General features: G+C 35.5%; 3 protein-coding genes across 5 annotated transcripts in view; 2 read left to right on the top strand and 1 right to left on the bottom strand.

The window, feature by feature from the left end:
- LOC109004516 (probable disease resistance protein At4g27220) overlaps window positions 1–21,222 on the top strand; it is a 963,953-nt gene that overhangs the window by 564,966 nt on the left and 377,765 nt on the right. The gene's annotated exons all lie outside the window — the stretch shown is intronic.
- Window positions 1,846–2,829, top strand: LOC108994273 (rubredoxin-like). The gene has a single exon (XM_018969411.2). It carries the CDS (start codon window positions 2,033–2,035, stop codon window positions 2,618–2,620), a length of 588 nt encoding a protein of 195 aa, XP_018824956.1. The 5' UTR covers window positions 1,846–2,032; the 3' UTR covers window positions 2,621–2,829.
- Window positions 4,474–20,740, bottom strand: LOC108994257 (5'-3' exoribonuclease 4-like). 2 transcript variants are annotated; one of them, XR_004802255.1, is made up of 23 exons: window positions 20,359–20,740; window positions 19,101–19,203; window positions 18,945–19,021; window positions 18,673–18,864; window positions 18,381–18,500; window positions 18,239–18,301; window positions 18,014–18,160; window positions 17,749–17,913; window positions 17,412–17,489; window positions 13,895–13,981; window positions 12,502–12,582; window positions 11,185–11,280; window positions 9,884–9,954; window positions 9,091–9,219; window positions 8,872–8,948; window positions 8,755–8,795; window positions 8,584–8,658; window positions 7,021–7,172; window positions 6,805–6,909; window positions 6,649–6,724; window positions 6,060–6,142; window positions 4,908–5,860; window positions 4,474–4,621 (listed from the first exon to the last, which is right to left on the bottom strand). XR_004802255.1 is itself a non-coding variant. In XM_018969388.2 (22 exons), the coding sequence occupies exons 1-22, from the start codon at window positions 20,548–20,550 to the stop codon at window positions 5,092–5,094; spliced, it is 2,979 nt and encodes a 992-aa protein (XP_018824933.2). In that variant the 5' UTR covers window positions 20,551–20,740; the 3' UTR covers window positions 4,474–5,091. The 2 variants fall into 2 exon arrangements, 1 of the variants encoding a protein (XP_018824933.2); XM_018969388.2 differs by having other exon boundaries at window positions 4,474–5,860.

Genomic DNA, 21,222 nt, shown 5'->3' with positions numbered 1-21,222 from the left:
TCTTCCTTCTTTTCTGCAAACATGCACATGAACACAGGTAGCTGTTCTCTAAAACCTAATATTTCCCTATACTTGTTTGAAACCTTAGTCTTGTCTTCTAGGTTAGATTTCAAGGAGCAGTTGTAATTACTGGTTAGTTATGTATTGTGATTTAAATGCTTCACTCATCATTTTAAATATTTCAATTAATTATTTCACTTTCTGAGTTAACAAGAAGCAATTCTTGAGGACTCTCTCTGTCCATGGAAATAAGACACTATGGATGGATGAAAACCACCAAAGTGCGATAAAGATGTTACCACTATTTGATTTGATGACCAGATTCGTGAATGTGCTTTCACAAGCTGAAAATGACACGAGGACGTATTGTTTGGTTTTGTTCTTTTTCTTTTTCTTTTTTTTAAAGTATTTTTTTTAACATTCTTAATTATTAAGAAAAAAAATAAAAAAAATATACAATTTTATTAAGAGAAATGATACTTGCAATCTTAAGTGTGCAAGTGCCGTGCAGTCGTTTTGAAAAAAGTAAATAAATATGAGATCTACATGAAAAGAAATTAATTTTTTATAAGTGAATCTCACTTTTTTTCAAAGTGACTGTACAGCGTTTGTACATTTCACGACTGTATGTAGCATTACTCTTTTATTAATAGTCACTTCCTTAATCATTAAGTAAAAAAAATAAAAAAACTAAAACACCTGAATAGCGGTAAGTTTGAGAGACTACACTAACATTTTTATTTTTCATAATGCAAAGTGCTTACTTTTTCGTGTTTAAATCCGAATTATTTAAGTAAGAGAACTTGGATGTCGGTATCGTTAATTATTTGTTACCAACTCACTATAAAATAACCTAGTATTCGTTTTTTCTTTAATGATGTGTCTGCGGTATCTTACCTCATGCCCCCACCTAAACAAAGCTTTCTTTCATGATCAAATGACCTTCGACTATTGATTTAAAAATCTGGGATTATATTGTTTAAACTTTTTTTTTTTTTTTAATCAACATAAACTCAACATGTTCTTTGGATTACGATCCGCCGGGCTGAAACTGATGGTCCACATCTGAAGATGAATTTGGGCCAAGCCCAATCTACTACTTTCATGCCCCAACTAGAAACAAAAGTCTCCTTTGATAAAATAAAATAATTTTAGGTTACAAGCTGTAGGCAAAAATGTCATTTTAGTATTTTGCAGATATCTCTCATCATACCTTTTTTTTTTTTAAGAAAAATGATAAATTTTTCATTTTTCATAATATTTTACACAATAATGTGTTACAAAGGTTATTTTTGTAAACTAATTTGTAAAAATAACATCATTTTATCAAAATATCCTTATTTTACGATATGTATTATAAAATATATTATGAAACGTGTTGTGTGAGTATCATTATTCTTTTTTAAAATAATTACATTTTTTTACTTCGTCTTATTATAAGATTCACTCGTCAATATCATCTTGAATCACTTATTTTTCTTCCATATTATAGTGATGATAAAAACAACTTAAGTTTTTAATTGAACAACTTAAATGATAACGTTAATTGTTTCATATTTATTTTAATAATTATATTATTCACGTCTTTTTATAAATAAAATAAATGACTCGAATCATGATTTTCTTAAAATAAATTTATTGGACAAGAAAAATGAGAAAAAACTTTCACAGAAGTTGCTATTAATCACGATAATTTGCCAACTTGGGTATAATCTTCGAACAAAAACCATGTGTTTTCACAATGCATTTAAGGCTTTTTTTTTTTAAAAAAAAAAAGAAAAGAAAAGAAACGAATAAACACAGGCTACTAAAACAAATAAAATAAAAATCTTGTAAAATCTGAGACACTTCTTCCACCTTATCCAACCCAGTCCCACTCAAAATCAGCATATACCATTTCATGGATCTCTTTGATCAGGGTTCCACCCAGAACCAGGAATCAACAACGAAACAATCTTCTTAACCCAAAACTCCCCCAAAAGCTTCCTGCAGACATAAGAAGAGAAAGACATCACACACAAACTCATCATTCATGGCTTGTGCAACTACAAGACCCACCTTCTCTTTCCACCTCTCAACCTCTTTCCCTCAATCCACACCTCCAAAACCCAAACCCCATTTCCCCGCCATCTCTCCTGTTTTCCCCAAACTCTCACTTCTGCACAAGCCCCACATACTTAGTAACCTTCACTCCATTGATATCTCCAAAGAAGACACTCCCACCTCCAGCCAACAACCCTCTTCAGACCTTGAAGAACCACAAGAGCCTCAAGAGAATTTCGACAAGCGCCGACTAGAAGAGAAGTTTGCAGTGTTAAACACTGGTATCTACGAGTGTAGGTCTTGTGGCCACAAGTATGATGAAGCCGTGGGAGACCCTTCATATCCGGTACCGCCAGGTTTGCAATTTGATAAGCTGCCTGAGGATTGGAGGTGCCCAACTTGTGGGGCGGCCAAGAGTTTCTTTGAGAGTAAGAGTGTGGAGATTGCTGGTTTTGCGCAGAACCAGCAGTTTGGGCTTGGAGGGAATGCTCTGACTTCTGGGCAGAAAGCTATTCTTATATATGGGAGCTTGCTGATTTTCTTTGTCTTGTTCTTGTCTGGGTACTGGCTGCAATAGTTTGGAATTGGGGAGGGAAAGAAATGAGGGAAATAGGTAAAGAGTTTTTGTAGCTCTCTGTCTTTTCTTCTTTTCTTTTCTTTCCTTTTTTCTTTTTCCTTTAAAAAGTTATATTGGTGGTGTTGTGCTTCTGTTTATTTTCTGCTCAGGGGAAATGTAATAATTCAGGCTAATTGAATAACTTCAAATGATATATTTAGTTTTATGAAGTTCTCTGTCCAAATGAATTGTGGGCGTAGTATTTGAAGAACTGTAATGCAATTGGCTGAAAAGTATGTTAGATTTCCTTTGTGGAAATTCGTGACAAACTAATGCAAGGTGCTTGTTTTTTATTGAGTAATTGAAAACGAGAAGTTGGACCTTGGTATCTTGTGAGTATAACTAGTGGAAGGCTTTTTGTTATAATGCTCATGGTTAGGAGTACAGTCCTGCTTTTGATGTGTACAAGTCAATCGCATTAACCTTCAATAGCACTCTATCACTTTAGCCACCACATTCTAAAGTTAAAGCAACTTCTCCAAAGTTCTCATCTGTGACAAATGATCAAATCAGGATAAAAGAATGATTGCCCCTTGGTCCTATTTCTTGTTCTTTGTTCTTAGTTTCTTCCTGGCAATATCTCTGCTTTTACTAGAACTACATTTCCTATGTTGGGGGTCTTGTTCCCTATTCTAATTACCTGTTCTAAAATCTAATACTTCTCCACATTAGCACCGAATTGTGCTCTTATCTCTTGAGGTTTACCAATCAAATAGCATATTGTCAATTGTCAATCAAAATTGATCATGTTTGCTCCCCTGGTGAGCTGAGTTACAAGTAACTCCAGCTAAAAATTTAGGAGCAAGTGAGGAGTTGCTGTAAGGTTTTCCCAGCTGAAGCCAATGACTTTATGTTGCTTAACGCATGGTATCATAGAAGTCTAAAGTTGGATTGGGTCCAGAATTTCAAATCAATCTGTTTCATATGACAAACTGTGTCTCATTTCCTTGGATGCTCTTTAATGGAAAGTCACAAGAGTCACGAGGGAATACGCCTAGTATTATCCAACCTATTAAAGCACCATTGTGGCATTCTCTTTGGGCAGAACAAATTGGAAAATTATAGCTTTGAGGGTGGTATGCCTATACAGGCTTAGGAGCAAGATCTTTCCTCGACCACCCAATATGCCACGTGCGATCTGCTGAAAGCAAATGTTATATGTCCGATGACTATAACAGTCTCTCAAGACTGATTTAATACTTCTGTCAAAATGTTTGGAATCAGTTTCGACATGAACCATTGGAAAGCTGCTACCCTCAATGCCTGATTTATATGCTAAAGCCTCAGTTATAGCTTTCCCATTCATTTGAATTCCTTTATCAGCCTGCTTTTCATTCTATAAGAAACCATCATTAGCATTAGATTTAAGAGCCAAGATCTGGCCGTTTGTTATAATACGTCGAAAAAGTATATATATTGGTAGATAATAAATAAATCAAAATGGATGGCACTAGAAAAAAACAAAACCTTGGAGTCCGAACTGCTCAACTCTGTGAGAATCCGACCAATAACATCGAGCACCCCATAACGTAACTGTTGGCAGCCGTAGCAGCTTACAACCTAAAAGCTTGACATCAACATCAAACTCAACCTCAAGCCCGAGCGCACAGACCATTCTTTCAAGTAAAATACGAAATGGGAGTCAAGCCTTACAAGGCAAGGATTAATTTGCATCATAACATGACAGTGTTATCAATAAAGAAACTAATTCGCATTATTTGCAAAGGTCATCTTGCGTAGCCAGTTTTCCCCTTCATGTGATTAACTTTTCAAGTGTTATTCCAAATAGCACCTAAAATCCCAGGAATTACATGTAACTGAAAGATGGCAGAATGAAATTTCATAGCAGAAATCAATGAATACATCATTTATCCAGAATTACATTGATTACATCTTCCAATACACAAAAACACAAATCCGTCCGTCTCTCTGTCGATTGAAATGTACAATTCCGTGCTTTGGCTGATTACAACATTACAAAAAGTGAGAACAGAGAAAACCAAGATAGAATGACAGACTAGTGCTTCCTATGCTATATCAACTACGATCAACAAGTCTACTTCAAACTCCTCTAACAACCCAGCAATAATCTAATCCTAATGTAGCTCTTCTAATAAGCATGCCAATTGATAAAAGCCAGTATCTAGGAAAATGTTTCAAGCATTTGTTCCAAGCTTTCTGTTGCATGTACTCAAGTTTTATATTCAGCTCACGTGCCAACATGCACCATTCATTGAGTGGAACTTACCAAGGGAATGATGTACATTGACTGTACATGTTTCCATGTACTGTCAAATTGGAGAAGAAACTTCTCTGTAATCCCAACAACTGGCTGAAACCTTTTTCTGATAGGATAGAAAGATGAAAAGCACAATACTGCCATGGGGATACCTCAAACTGAAAACAGGCAAGATCAACCCAAACCACAACCATCATTGCTGATGTCCAGAACCTGGCATTGTCTGGAAATCGTTTCCAGAATATGACCTATCCTGGAGATAATTTTCATAACCTGACATATCCTGGAGACTGTCTCCAGCATCTGGCATATCCTGGGGACTGCGATTTTTAATCTGATAAACTTTCTTCACCTGCTTCTCATATGTTCCCCAAGATGCATTTTCTTGTTGTCTAGTAGATATTTCACCATTTACAGCTGGTGCCTTATTAATCCACTTTGTGGGTGGTGTTGGAGGAGCCCCCGTGTTCTGCATAAACTGGTTGGGTAGATTTGTTGTGTGTCCTAAATTTGGCATCCTCGGTAATATCATTGCAGTTGGTCTAGGTGACATCACTGTAGGTGGTCTGCTTCTCACACTTTCTTCTATCGTCAAAGCAGATACCCCAGCCCTCAGATTGCGGGACTGTTCCTGATATTGTGATCTATCTTGTGTCCTAAAATTCTGTCTTTCACCTTGCACACCATTTGATAGGTGCAACCTAGGCCTACCCATCATTCCTTGGAAATTATTGTGGTGTCCTTGGTAATAATTTGGGTCTTCGGTAAAGCCCCTTTGGTACCCAGAGGGTCCAACCGGCCTCGTTCTGTTGACCATATGGTTGCCTGAAAAGTTCTGATATGATGATTGCTCCCAAGATCCAGGGGATGAACCATTAGTTTTTATGTTAAGCGTGTTCTTTACAAGGCGATGTGCTGCTTCTCCCAGTAATGGACCCGCTATTGCTCCAGGGACTTGTGGCCTGTATAACCAAGCATTAGATTCAAAAACCAAAGCTCTTTTAAGGTTTCGAATGCAAGCTGAACTAATTCTTATTATAAAGAATAAGTTATGGGCTTCGAATAGAACTCCAACTTTGGGTTATCAAAGATTTGTGGCAGCAAAGCTTGAAAGAGAAAAATATAGAGAGTCTTACTATGCTTCAGGAAATGCATTCTCACCTTTCTCTGCCTTGATGCCGCCGAAAACCATTTTCTTCATGCCATAACACAGGGAGTGGTTTAATATCTAAGGGTGTTAAAACCTGCAGATTTAATAAACATCATGATATAAAAAATGCGCAGACAAATTATACGAAGCATAAATTTCAAAAACATGTGATCATCCCAGCACCTGACACAACCCAACCATTCCTGCAACCATGCTGAGAACATATAAGGAGGAAGCATGATCACCCTACCTTCAATCAAACAACGGAATCCACAGGGACAATAGCTACATGTCCGTCAACTTTTTTCTACACTAAATTCATTATAAAAACATGATGGACATGTATTTGAATAGGCTATTGTACTTGTTGATTCCTTCACATGAGAATGACATCTTTTAAATTATTGGTCAGGATTGAATCTCCAGGTTATGTACATGCAAAGGATTTAATTTCTTATGAACAATTATGCTTCATTTTTTTCCATGTACTGAAAGAAAGAAAGACCATCCAAAAGATTGAAGACGGGACTCTTGGTCCTTCACTTTTCTACCCAGAAATGATAAACAAAAAACTTCAATAGCAAGAGTCCATGCACATACCTTTTTTGGCATGACCACGTCCTTTGGAGGCTCTGTCATGTGTTTATGGTTTCGAGGATGAAGAAATGTTACATTTCTGCAATCCAAAAAGATGCAACGTGAGAGAAATTATGAAGCTTCAACATCTCAGACTACTATAGTAAGAGGAGAACTTACATGACTCGGTTATTATCAAGGTCTTGCAATCCATTTACAGGGGAAGGGACCACATTTTTTATATTATTTCTCTCACATAACCAAAGGTAACCATTCATTCCACCACTGCAAAAGGTCAACAACAGATACATGTAGTTAAGGCAGTGACTTTGTATCATGGCAAAATGATCATAATTCATGAAACTAGATAACTAACTTATAATGAGATTAACCAACCTGGCATTTTCATCAATTAGCCAAACAAATTTCTCATGTGGGTGTAACCGAAAGCATACTCTATAATACTGGATAATTTGTGAAGCCAAACGATGAGCAGGATGTACATAAAGCAAATCATGCATTACACTGTTCCGAACCTTCTCTTCCTCCTGCATATACCAGTTGAGATTCAAATATAAAAAATAATACGATGAATTCATCAAGGTTTGTGCTTCTGGTAATGGCACCCTAATGATATCATAAATTATTGTTATCCACCTTGCATGAAGCTACAATCTGTGCAGAGTAAGGGACTATAAAATGACAGTTCATTTGAAGTTGTAAACCATTGAAAACATTTCAGAACTTCTTATGAATAGGATCCATATGGTCCTATATTTCAGTTTAGAAAAGCAGCAGCATCACAAATAGTTCAAAAGTAATATCAATTTATCATTAGCACGTATATCATGAATCAAATGAACAAAATGAAAAAGGATGGAAATAATTTGTCCCCGTATGGCTTAGTTAAATTGATTAGACAAGCAAATAATACAACAGAGCAATCCCAATAAATACTACTGCATGAAATAATAAAAATTTTCAAGAACCTCCGCAGAAGTTAAAAAACCTATAATACATTCCTCCATATTTTCAGAAAAGAAAGCAAGAATGAGATAAAGATTAACAATAGCAAGAAAATTAAACAACCAGGAGATAGACAAAGAAGTTTATGCCCAAAAATAGTAGAGAGTTTACTTATAAAAAAAAATTAGTAGAGTTAAACAGAACGCTGTCCTTTATTTTTTTTCAAGGCATGTCTAGATGCACTCTAGGCTATGTTCAAAACAACAGAAGTCTTTGATGGAACAAATTCCTCTCCCCACACCAAAATCAAAATCAGATCTGAACAGATTAATTTGTTTCGAGGAATGCACGAGTCTAATTTTCAAAGAAACCAAAAGGACTGAAATTTTAAAGCTCGTACCTCTGTACATAATTTTTTTCTTTTTTTGCCAGTACAAAAAATTGAGAGCATTTTCTTCTCTGTCCATACAAATCAAATGAAATAATATGTTTTCCCTTTATAAAACCTTATGCTTCATACAACATTCTAAAGGAAAGTGGATCTCAAGAAAACTGATCCAAGGGGAACTGAAAGGAAAAATAAAATTGGTTTTGCATTGTCCCTTGGTTTACAAGAGAAGTTAGTGGAAAAAGCCTCAACTTTCCTATGATGCATTATCTTGTTAAAAGTACAGGATGAAACTCGTATGAGTGTCAGCTGCAGGAAAATAATAAAGCAGTGGGATTCACAACTCCTTCAAACCAAATATAACCTTAATTGCACAATTTCTAACAATTTGCATCCAGTAGAACTACACTGGATAGAGCCCAAAACATGAGCTTTTGTTAATGATTTATTTACTTCATCATCAAAAAATGATTTATTTACTTGCATATTAGGGGGGAAAGAAAAGTTTTTCATCAACAAGATTCACTAAACTTGTTCAGAAAGAAACAAACCAAGTATATATAAATATTTTTAAAAATCGATATAAGCAATCCCTTATTACAGACCGATAAGGTGACTTCAAGCTTCTTTGTTGCAGCAACCAACTTCCTCTCATCAATGAATGGCAACTTGACAACACCCTGTTTTCCATAACGTACACTCAACATAACTTCAATCACTTTGCAAATAAGGATAGAAAAAAAACTATCAAATTATAATAACAGACAAGAAGCTACCTGCCATGCAAAGCGCTTGCCATTCATGTCAACCTCAAATTCTGTCCACAAAGAAGCAGATTAATATTGAAAAAGCTACAAATTTTACCAATTGAACTTCATAACAATCAATCTTACCAGAAGGATAGAATTCAAGTATTGGTGATGATGGGTCAGTCATCAACTTTCTGTATTTTTCCGGCAAAGCACTTGAACTGTAACATAAAACTAAGAAGTTTATCAACCATAGACAACAAAGAGAAAATCAACCAGATAGATATTACATCTTTAATGAACTCAAATGTCAATATAACTCAATAAATTTATTTAAAATAAAAAAGAAAGAAAAACAAAAACCTTGCTGCTGGCAGGGTTCCCATGAGCTGATCAAAAGGTTTAAATGGCTCCCCCGGGAAAAAAGTTATTTCCAAATCAATAAGATCTTTGAGATCAGATGCAAAAGGAGCATAATGGTAAGGATAAAACCTGAAAAGAGGTAGTACATATATGAAAGTTATGAGAAAGAACCACAATGAGGAGAGTATCACATACAAGTTATAACTTGCATACCATTATATGCAAGTTGCAATGGCTTGAAGAGGATAACATCCTATGTCTTACAGAGAGGAGGGAGTGTGTGTGTGTGTGTGTGTGTGTGATAAGAGAGAGAGAGAGAGAGTCTTTAGATGGTGAATTCAACATAGCTGAAAACCAACATGATTTAATCATTCGGAAAATCATACCTACACACTCTGGGCCAAAACCTTCAAAAAAAAAACCCTATAGAGTACATAAATTATCTCATTTTTTAGTTTTTAAAAATGAACCAATGGCAAAGTCTTTCAAGTCAATTTTCTCCTATTCCTGCCAACAACAGCAGCTTGCTTTTACTACAAAACCTCATGACTGTTATATAGCTTTTAAGAATGTATCAATCTATCTTTGTTTATCCTAATTAAATTTATTTAACAATAACGGGTGGAAGGAAGCCTAAACTTCCACTATGAATTGCAAATTAGTTGTGGCTCAAATGGCACCTCCTCTCCATAATAATAGGGTGAAGTGTAGGTTGGAAATTCAAAACTCATTATGTGCATATATAACTTTCCAACCAAAAACAAAAATAAAAGAAGAGAAAAACTGTAATGACCATTGCCAGGAGCAAACGCCTTGGTAGTAATACCGGCAGACCCAACATAAACCTTCCACATACTTCAAAACCTGAAAAGAAAGCAGTAAGCCCAGGTGACCAGAAAATGATAAAGGCACCATTCATAGTATATATGCTAATAACTAAACATACTATGAAAAAAAATTACCCAGGATTAACATAGAAACACAATTTGGGCCAGACTTTTCTATCAAAACCATCAGTATATCGATTACAATATGAATTAACCAAAGGCCAAGTTAGAAATCTAGATGAAAAAGCTGAACTTGATTTGCATCAATGTGCACATTGCAATTGAATGACTTCCTTCAGCATCCAAATGGAGCTGCCAATAAGAGTTTGGTGTCTCTGCACCCCATACCTTTTTCTTTCTTATTTTTCTTCTTCCTATTATCATAAATTGTAATGATTTACCGATCAAAAAATAAATTGTAATGATCTCAATGGGCTTTAATTTTAACATTGATTAGTCCTTCTAGAGTACAAGCTCGTATATGACTTGTACTCTAGAAATTTGGGATCACATTCACCGCCTTCCTAGGGGTACTAAAATAAGTCATGGTCCACGCTTTCATCATGGTCAGATAGTACCAACGATTTTCTTCTTTGGAGTGTCCTTTACTGACGTTCTCGTCAAGGCTGTGTCATGCAATGCTCCAGTATCAAATGGCTAGCCTTACTGGGTAGCTCTGATACCCTTATTTATAAGTAGGTAGCTATGATACTATATGCAACATGTAACGACTTGGAGAAAGAGCTTTACCTATCAAAAAAAACAGAAGAAAGTGCTACTACATATGTGCTATAACCCAAAAAGACTAGTCAATTTAACTTCCCTACGCTAATTTTTTTTATCAGTAAGCAAGTTCATTGACAGAAATAAGCATAGCCCAAGTATACGGGACATGCAAATGTAACACCTAGTCATGATTGTCTAGAGATACAAGAGGGTCATGGAGATTCAAACCATTGAAATCTATTACAATTGACCAATGGAATAAAGTGTTAAAGAAGAAGGTTCTAAGCTTTTCCATTTACCGCTCACAATCTTCAAAGCTTCTTGCATTTCCCCTAGAACACTAATGAAACCCAGTTTCACCTAGTAAGTAGCAAATGTAGGACTTAACACCCTTGACTACCTTTAGAAGCTAACCCCCCTCTATGTGGGTTATACATATACGGTGATCCAACCATGGGTATTGATTTAGACAGATAACTTATATTCACCCCCAAAAGATAATTGATTGTAATGGCTAATCGTAAGTGTGCCTAAAACTTACCAAGTCTTTTTTAACTCTGTCAATTTCCTCCAGGTCTGATACATTAAATTTCTCGGCATAATACCTTTCTTTGTATCCTGGCTCCCCCAGCTTGACCTGATGAAAGAGCAAATTAAAATTAAAACACTGGAAAAATCGCTCACAATAATACCATTCTCAATCACTGGATTCTAGGTTGTTCTTGGCTATTTTCTTTTAAAGGCTTATGGTCAAAGTGGAATCCAGTTGATACAAATGTCTAATGTGAAGACTCGTAAAAAAACAATTGTCTAAAGGAGAAACAGCAATATATCAAACTTGAAGCATAGCAATGGCACAAAACAAACTTGTACCATATGGACACCAAACAACATTAAAAGGAACTGTACAAGATGAAAGATTGAAATAAATTGCTAGTGAAGGAAGGGAACCGGCATTTTCCTATCATTTAAAGTTAACTTGGAACCACAGCGGACAGAGCATCAAAATGTTTAAATGAACCCCATCATCCAAGATGATAAGCAGCACAAAGATTTTCCACATAACTGACATGGTAAAGAGAGAGAATAAAACAAATAGGCTTCAGATTTTGGGGATATGTTTCGATCAAAAAAGATTTTGGGGATATGCCTGTAAAGGATGAATGAGAGGATAAATCATATTGATATTTTTCAATTATATTCATCCTTTCAGCCAAAAGATCAAATCCCTAGTTACTTACTATAGACAACATCAACGACAACTCACATAAGCTTGTGGAATGATAGAGATTTCTAATGTTCAGTTTCAAATCCATATATGAACGATTCTCTTCTCTTTATTCTATTTATTTCAAATAATAATCAAAGAAAAGTTTAGTTTAAATACATATAAGCAAAGCTACTTTACTTTGAATTTTTAAAATATTACTGAATGACACCAAGAATTTAAAATTGATGTGGAATTTTTTTTTTTAATAAGTCATAATTGATGTGGAAAATTATAGATGTGCAACATCAACTTTATAATTTTATCCAATAGACAAGGCTCCTTATGCTCCAGGGACTTTCAATCAGTTTTCTTAACTGTCCTTGCTTTATGACAACAAACTTCTTCCTCGTTTGAATTAGACAAAATTCTACCCACATCAATTTCCCTTTTCAAGGAGCCTTCTATTACTGGGGAAAAAAACCTACATCGAACTTCCATAGCTGACAGACATAAGCATGCACCTAATAATTGTTTGAACTTAATTGGTACAAAGCCTCAGCAAGTTAATATGCCAAAAAACTCAAGAGTCCACCAGTTTCCAGATACACATTAACACAAAAGGTCTGTTATGGATGTTAGACCGCAGACCTTGTCTACCACTGGTGCCTGTAGCTGTTCAGAAGACTCCCTTCTCGATCTAAGTCTCATCTCTTCATTATTCTCATAAGACTGCAATAAATCATAAACATTAATTCTCAGCCAATTCTTATTATTCCACTTCTTGAAAACGAGAACTTATTGACGAAACCTGTAGGTTAAGAAGCACAAAACTAGTCTAATTCCATATTGGCACTAAAAAAGTAATTTACATGTTTATACACATTGCAAAAGAATCCAAAATCTGTGAAAAAATATGAGGCCAATCATCCGTGGCTTAATAAGAGGTGATGGTTTAAACAATAACTGACTGGTTGCCAAAAACTTCCATAAAAGTGGCCCACTTAGCCAAGATTCCATAAATTAATTTAGAAATCCTCCTTTGGATCATCTCATGATGGTAAGTTGAATAGGTGATTGGCCGAACAAGTCCTAAAATATTGCAGATGCATCCATCTATACAAGATCATGACCATTCAACTAAATTTATGTGGCTGAGATTTCATAACACAAGTATATACAAATGAAAATTTGATGGTACATATCCTATATGGCTTAGATCTTTGGTCATCAACGTTATTCCACAGCTACAGAACTACTTGGAATAAGTTACATGAACACCCCTTCACCTCTAGTTAGAGTGACTCCCTTCATGTCAGCCACTCAATGGGGTACTCCCAGAATCTAACTTGGGACCCACCACACCTGAAGGGAGAATAATACCACCAGACGAAATGCAAAATGCAGCAAAAGTTGATTAAATTACTTCCAATTATATGCTCTACACACCTTTAAAACAAGTGTTATATAAGTTCTAAAAAGCCTTCCTTTTTTTATTGGGCCATATAACACATGCATGGCAAAGAAAGTATTTGCAGATTAACACAACACCATGCGTCAAACAATCACCAAGCACTCAAAATGCTATTTGTTACAACCTTCAAAACTTTGGACAAGACAGTTCAAACATGCAAGAAAAGATAGTGCCCTGAACAAATAAATAATAGTCAACATCCAGAGAAAAGGAATAAATAGTTTAAACACCATACAATCATATACCTATCAAAACATCATATGATTATATATATAGAAGCACTTAAAGTATGGTACTCTTGCTGAACCATATACAAGAATCTGTAAATGTAGACGTTACTGAGGATAAAAATCATGCCAAAATCTTTTTTTACGAGTAATAAAAATTTCATTAAAAAGTGCAAGAGGCTCAATCCAAGTACACAGGATGTAAACAAGAGGAGCAACCTAGCCAGAAATAGGAAAAGATATATAAATCATGCTTAAAAAACAACTACTATCGTGACCATCCAATGGGTGGGGAAACAAAAGTGATGATCATATGAGTAGAAACATGGAGAAAGCAAAATACCTGCTGAATTCGAGCCCGCTTCTGAAAGATTTGATCTTCATAAACAGCAACACACTGGATAAAATGTTCTACTTTATCTAGAAAAACCTGGAGATATAAAATGATAGACAGGTAGTATGTCAGCCAAAAACGGCATGGCTGCCAACCTGACACCATCTCTTAATTAAAAGAAATTTGCAAAATTCCAACAACAAAAGAATGGCAACATGAATGCATGAAACCTGTAGCAAATCATAAGTCATGAAAACAAGGAACAACAAAATTTTATTTTACCTATAAAAGAAAGAACAAAAAATCAATGAAGACAACTGCTACGACAATGTTGATGATAAATACCATTCAAAAGCACAAGAAGAAAGAAGTTTCTTGTAGAATAATCATAAAGGCCAAATTTTCAACAGTCCAATGAATAAATATAGTGGAATATATCAGAATGGGCCAGGTCGGCCACATATAAAGCTGGCCAATGGTAGTCCATAACATTAAAGTTGCAGGCCAACCCTAGCACAAGCAGAAATGGGGCATTGAAAACAATATTAAAGTATGGCCCCAACCACTTTTTCAGTGGCCCAAACCCAGTCCACTCTGTTGCTGAACTATTCGACTAAAGCCTACACCACAAAAATTTTTATTTGCTTTTACCTTATCTATTCGCATAGAACTTTCACAACCCAAAAAGGAAAAAGAATCCTTTTGAGAGAAGAGGGCACACACTGTGAGAGAAAGGATTGCACAGAAAATCAAAGTTGTAATCTAGAGTAAGCCCAAGCCCAATTTTAACGAAGCAAGGCCATTATAAATAAAAATTGTAAAAAAATGGTAAGTTACGAATAAAAGATCTCCATCAAACATAAGAGCACCAAGAATCTATTAATGTTGCTATCTGAAATTGCTCCAAACCATCTATTTCTAATTGATACACCCTATAATATTTGGATCTCGATTCTCATTGCTCACATGCCTCCAAAAAGTAAGAACCTTACGAATCAGAACAGAAAACCATATGCAGGACTACTTTAAAAAAACAAACATAAGCAGGACAGCCATTGCACAAGCTTCTTTCTAAGCATCGTTAACATGATGGGATATGCCTGCGTAGCCATCCACAAACATTAGAAAAAAACAACATCTATCTAATGTATTTAAGGGATCTTTGTTTTTTTTTTTTAAGTAAGAATGCTTTATTAAAAAACACAACAGCTTGTATAGACTTCAATGTATTAATTCTACATGATTTTCTTGTATCCTTTTCTCCTTCTAGATAGGTGTCACTGGTATACCTCTTTTGTACTTGGGGATTGATTAAAAAAAAAAAAAAATTTAAGGTCCTCCAACATCCTTCCATGGTCCTTATAGTTTTGTCATTTATTTCCTTCCAAATGCACCAAATGAGGCAAGTAGCAACCATCTTCCATACCTCTCTAGGAATAAAATTGATCATAACTCTTCCGGGCATGATCCAAAACAATCCAACCCGACTGAAGAAGTCCCTCCACATTGCACTTATAGTCTCACGATGAGGTAGAAGATGATCAACATAATTCCAAGTCCTCGTACACATATGGCACCAATTGATTACAACAATGTGTCTCTTACTTAAATCATCCACGGTGAGAATCTTCTCTAGACAGGCCATCCAAGCAAAGAATGTGGCTCTAAAGGAACCTTTGTTATCCAAATATTCTTCCAAGGAAATGGGCTACTATCACAATAATAAGGAAACTATAAAGAGGACAAACATTGAACATTCCTCATCTAGCCAAGGCCTAAAGAAACTTGTCTTCAACTCCTCTTTTCAATCTAAGGAATATAACATATTAAAAAATCCACTAATAGCATCCACCTCCAAATCACGAGCTACTCTGATGAAGCTTCTATTCCACTGAGGAGAATCACTGTAAATCCCCAAATTAATCGCTATTGAAGTATCCTTGGTACTAGCAACACTGCACATATCCGGGAAAACTTCCGTTAGGGCCCTATCACCACATTGTAAATTGTACCAGAGTCTTACTGGAATTTAGTATCCACTACTAGTAATGCCAAAGCCACTTCCCCAGCAATGCACAGTTAAACTAGACTGCATTTTGAACCCCCAACCCATACTCAAAAATCAGAGAACATATCTTGGCTCAACAAACCAAGTGATACTTTACCTCTTCCCTTAGACCCCTAAAGGAAGTCTCATTGGAGCTTCCCAATGCAATTAACCACACTAGAAGAGAGTGGAAAAAAGGACATGAAATACATAGGCAAGTTCGAAAGAGTGCTTTTTAATCAACAATCCTATCACATTTGGGCAAATACATCTGCTTCCAACCGGCCACCTGAAAAGCAACCTTCTCTATAAATTCATCCCAAATTGCCTTTGCCTTGAAAGCGACTCTTAAAAGGAGGCCAAGATACTCAGCAAGGAAGACGCCTTGCATTTCTGAATACCTTCCAAACTCTCCACATTGTCAGCATGACCCATTGGGACTAGTTTTGATTTAGCCAAATTAATATTCCATGTAAAAATTGCCTCAGAATACAGGAATAAAGCTTGCAAACAGTGACGGTGATTCAGGTTAGCCACAACACCAAAGTTTTTTTTTTTTTTTTATCAATAAGCAAGTTTATTGATAGAAAGCCTCCAAAGTATCATCTGCATACAGAAGATGAGCATTTCCAAGCCCCACAAGAAAACCTGAAATAAAACCCCCTTCAACAAACACCAATCACATCTTACTATGACAATGGATCTCTTTCTCACCAGCCACAAGAGTTGCTACTGAAACCAGAGGGAATGCCATTCGCTAACACCGAGAAGCACACCATAGAAATACAATGCGCAATCCAAGATTGTCATTATTCCCCCAAAAGCATTTGAGTTCTATACAACGTATAAATACACTGTCTCAGTAAGTATAAAAGGAATTCCAGATTGACATGATCACAGTCCTTCTCAATGTCCACTTTGCATAATCTATAAGATCCACAGCCATTAGCTTTTTCAGTATAAGGGCAATGAAGGTAGCATTGAGGCATTTTCTTTAAATTGATAGCTGGCATGAAGATTGTGAAACACTCGCATAATATCTTCTCTAATCACATACCAGCATACTTGAAATAGGGCCATAGAGAAACCATCTGGGCCAGGGGCCTTTAACTTTTCAAAGATTTTTCATCGGATGATTAGGCTTTAGAGAAAATGAAAAAATCTTCCATTGCATGATCTGGCTTTATTAAATGTACTTGAGGCTTGCATTTGGTGGGATTTTGGATTGCTACCAAGTAAGAAGGTCAAACCTTAATGTTTTAACTTTTAAATTCATTTGTCTTTTTTAAAATAAACAAAATTTTCATTTAATAGCCACTACTTGAAGCTATTTTGATTTGTAAAAACCCCCATTCAGTAGTCACCATATAAAAGCATAAAGATGTTCTCACGCACAGCACACATGCCCCAAAAAGCATGAAAGAATCATTTGGAACAGTGAACAACAGACAAATAGATCATTTAAAAAAGAGAAATTACCTCACCCGCATCAGTAAGATAACCACCCATAGCAGAAAACTCAGTTCTATAAACATGCATCAGTAAATTTATAGCCCCCTGAAGTGTAAGAAAAAATAATATTAATTTGGACTAAAAGAAGTGAAAAAAAAAACATAATAAAACCATAATGGGTTTTTCTAAAGTCAGTCAAATTTTTTGAAGATGATTAAAGAATGCGCATTTCTTGATCAAGTTTCTTGAACTGTGGATGAAAAATATTTATTGCTTTACTATTTAAGAAGAAAAAATGTGAGAACTTGAGCACATCTTTAACTTGCAACAAATTAACACATCAAACTGACTTGCACCAATGTACCTCCCTGATCTCCAATGTCGGCATATGTGGAAGAAAGTCATTGCCAACAAAAAAGCACAGAAATACAAAATCATCCAAAATTCGTTCAAAGTTAATCTGAAATGGAGGGTTGGGAATGTCCAAATCATATTGCAGATATTCTCGTAACACCCATAGGTTGAGGAACTGCCAACACAATGAAAGGCTTTAGATATAAAAAGACAACCAAAATATGAAAATCTTTAATATTTGCAGAAATTTGAAGGCAAGCTTACGATTCTCCAACCTGATATTTCATCTTGTGAATTGGGGCATCGTCTACTGCATTCTGATCTATAGCTTTATTGCCTGGCCTACCACGACATTCAGCAGCCAGATGACCAACTTGACCACAAAGAAAACATTTTTCCTGATGCCCAGGCAGTGTAACCACCTGCAAACTCGGAAAATCAACCACTACCAATAACCTAATTAATGTCATCAAGAGAGTTCTGAGACATGAGCAACAGACCTCTCTCAATATTGAAAAATGAACCTCATGTGTAGCTAATGATAGCATAATCAGATCAGCATCCTGATAAAAGAACCAAAAATAGTGTCAAAATTAGAAAAGACGAAAAAAAAAAAAAGCAGGAAGTTCTAAAAGTACTCACCAGACCATATAGACAATGGCGGGTGTTTGGATTGGAACCAGGAATGTCACGCTGGGATCGAATGTATGACATTATTTTGTGTTCACCCTCACCCGGTACATTTGAATCAGAAAGAATAACCTTCAAACAATTACCAATGCAGCCCCATAAATAAATTTAGAGAGACAAAGTATCCTGAAAACCAAAAGTATTTTGGAGAACAAGATACAAAAGGGTTTACTCCACAGACAGGTAATGGTCCAATCACGAACGATAGGGAGACAAGGAACCATGTAGGATAAATCAATCACACCTTCGTATACTGCCAACCATGGTTGTGGTTCAACCTAGATTGTATATAGTACTGAAGTGCTACCGAAAGCACTGCCATAAACTGAGTTCCGGGAGTAATAACATTTGAATCAGAAGTTTCAGGCTTTTCTTTAGGGATCAAACTTCTCCCCTCAGCCTCAAATTCTTTCCTCAACCTTTCCTCTTCAGCTTCCTAGCATTTCAGATTTAAAAACAATAAATTCGCATACATGATTATTAGAAGCCATTTCAATAGCATGAGAAATATCTTACTGCCTCGGATGCATCCTTTGCGGCTCTGAAACGCCGAGAACGTTGTTGATTCATCTTAGCTCTTGGCGCAACCCCATCTACATCAGTCAGAGTTACCAAATCTGTTTCTAGTTTGATGAAAATAAACATGGATAAGGCATCATTAATATGGCTCACCAATTGCCAAATAAAGAAGCTTCCTTGGGCGAACTAATGAGAAGAGATGGTCGATATAACCAAATATTGATTTGAATACATCATCATAGGTGGTAGGTGGAGGCTGCATGAACAGAGTATAAATATGTTAACCAACTATCATTTTGAACTGACTTGTTAGTGAGTTGAGGTTGTCAAGCATGTAAGGGCTCGTTTGGACACATGGAGTATCTCAGAATTCTATGAATAGTAATGAAATGATCTATGAAAAGTAGTGAAATGGTTTGAATTAAAATATTTTATTAGGTTTTGGGAAAAGAGAGAAAAAAAGTTGAATAAAAATATTATAAGTTTAAAAATTTGTTTGAATATTATTTTTGTTTTGAAGTTTAAAAAAGTTGTACTGATTTTTTTGTTTTGTTTTGAAGTTTGTAAAAGTTGTAATGATTATATATTAATTAGATGAAAAAGTTGAAGATTTGAAATTGAAAAGTATTTTGTGTTTTAGTAAAATTTGGGAAGAAAATTGTGAGAAGTTTTGAGAATTTCTCGTCTCATCTCATTTACCAAACGTACCCAGAGTTCTAGAAACAGGAACAATGCTATACACATCTCTTCTGAACATCTACCTGCTTCTAAATATTTATTTGCATGCACAACAACTTACAGCATATCATTTTGATTTCGTTGTCACAAATTTAAACATTCAAATTAATTATAATAGCATTAAAAGTTTCGCGCGCCCGATCCAAGAAATTACCACTAGGGCTCAGTTGAACGTTTATATAAACACGACCACATTTTAAGCTTTAGGTTCCACACTGAAAGCCAAATCCAAAAGGCCCATTTAATTCGACGAAACCTCAGGAGTAGGGATTAAATTTTGCCATATCTCGAATAACGTGATTACAGAATCCTCGGCTTCTGTCATTCCAGTTCCTCCAAACATATACATATAGCTAAAATTTGTAAAATCATGTTGATTTCATCTTTCTCATCTTCTTCTTTTTTTGAATGAAAGATGTCTTGAAGAAGGCAACAAATAAAACAAGAACAATAGAATTCCCATAGTGTGAAATTGAAGCTAAAAATCTCTCCTCTGAATTAAATTCAATTATATAAGTCAAAATTCGCTCAACGGATTTCGAACCGAGCTAAAAAAAACCCTCTACACTAAATTTTATATCTCATTCACTCTCTACCTTTCGCACTCTTAAGTATACTGAAAAGCAATGAAACTCGTCCAAGCAATTTGACTTGGAAATTTTGAAACGAATACCTTGCCCTCGGGGTGGAAGCAAGGGTGAATGATCCCATTCATGTCCAAGTACAAGTTATCGAACTCCATGCCATTGGGGTTAGGTTTCGACACGTCGACACCAGTCTCGTCGGCCGGTTCCTCCTCGGTCACGTCAACCATAGACTGAGGATACCGGTCAGCCAGCCACCGATAAAACGCGGGCACGCCCATGGATAATTATCAGGTTTGGATCGAGTTCACCGATGACCCGAGCTTGGAGAGAGAGAACGTGGGAGAAGAGGCGGAGGCGGGGATTCAATTCTCAAGATCTGGTGTGAGTCGGTCAGAGGCACCAGTGTACGGCACTTTGGGAGGTGGCGATTCGGGGGTGTTTGGGTGGTATGGGACTTATGGCTTTGATTTGGTTTGGCTTGGAGGTTGGGATTACTTGAACTGGTTGGGGACGGAAATTGCAATAACGTGGATTAGCGGGAAAATTCTATCCCATCGTTACATCTTTTTAAAATTTTTATATAAAATATAACAAACAATTTAATTTTTTTAAATTCTAAAATAATAATAATATTAAAACATAATATTTTAAACTTTCAAATAAAATATAAAATTTATATCTCACCTCTCAAACATATCTAAAGTTTGACAGAAATTCATGTCATCTTATCATTATAATTTATAATTTTGAAAAATGTTACTTTTTTATTTTATTTATTCTCTCATTTTGATATCTTATATATATAAATATATATATATATATTTTTACTTAATAGTTAAAAAAATAACTGTTAGTGTATTGATATTATTTTATATATTTTTCTTAAATGTTTAAAATGATAAAAAAAAATATGAATAAAAAATTTAAAAAAAAATTAAAACACAATTTTG

Source organism: Juglans regia, chromosome 8 (assembly GCF_001411555.2).
Source record: "Juglans regia cultivar Chandler chromosome 8, Walnut 2.0, whole genome shotgun sequence".
NCBI lineage: Eukaryota > Viridiplantae > Streptophyta > Magnoliopsida > Fagales > Juglandaceae > Juglans > Juglans regia.
Note: the sequence above shows the minus strand (reverse complement) of the source record. Positions and strands in the feature narration are given on the sequence as shown.

Coding starts and splice junctions, on each gene's coding strand:
- LOC108994273 (XM_018969411.2), top strand. CDS start 2,033: ATGGCTTGTGCAACTACAAGACCCACCTTCTCTTTCCACCTCTCAACC.
- LOC108994257 (XM_018969388.2), bottom strand. CDS start 20,550: ATGGGCGTGCCCGCGTTTTATCGGTGGCTGGCTGACCGGTATCCTCAG. Junction 18,501..18,672: donor ATGGTTGGCAGTATACGAAG/GTGTGATTGATT, acceptor AATTGTTTGAAG/GTTATTCTTTCTGATTCAAA. Junction 8,796..8,871: donor ACTTGAATTCTATCCTTCTG/GTAAGATTGATT, acceptor CTTTGTGGACAG/AATTTGAGGTTGACATGAAT.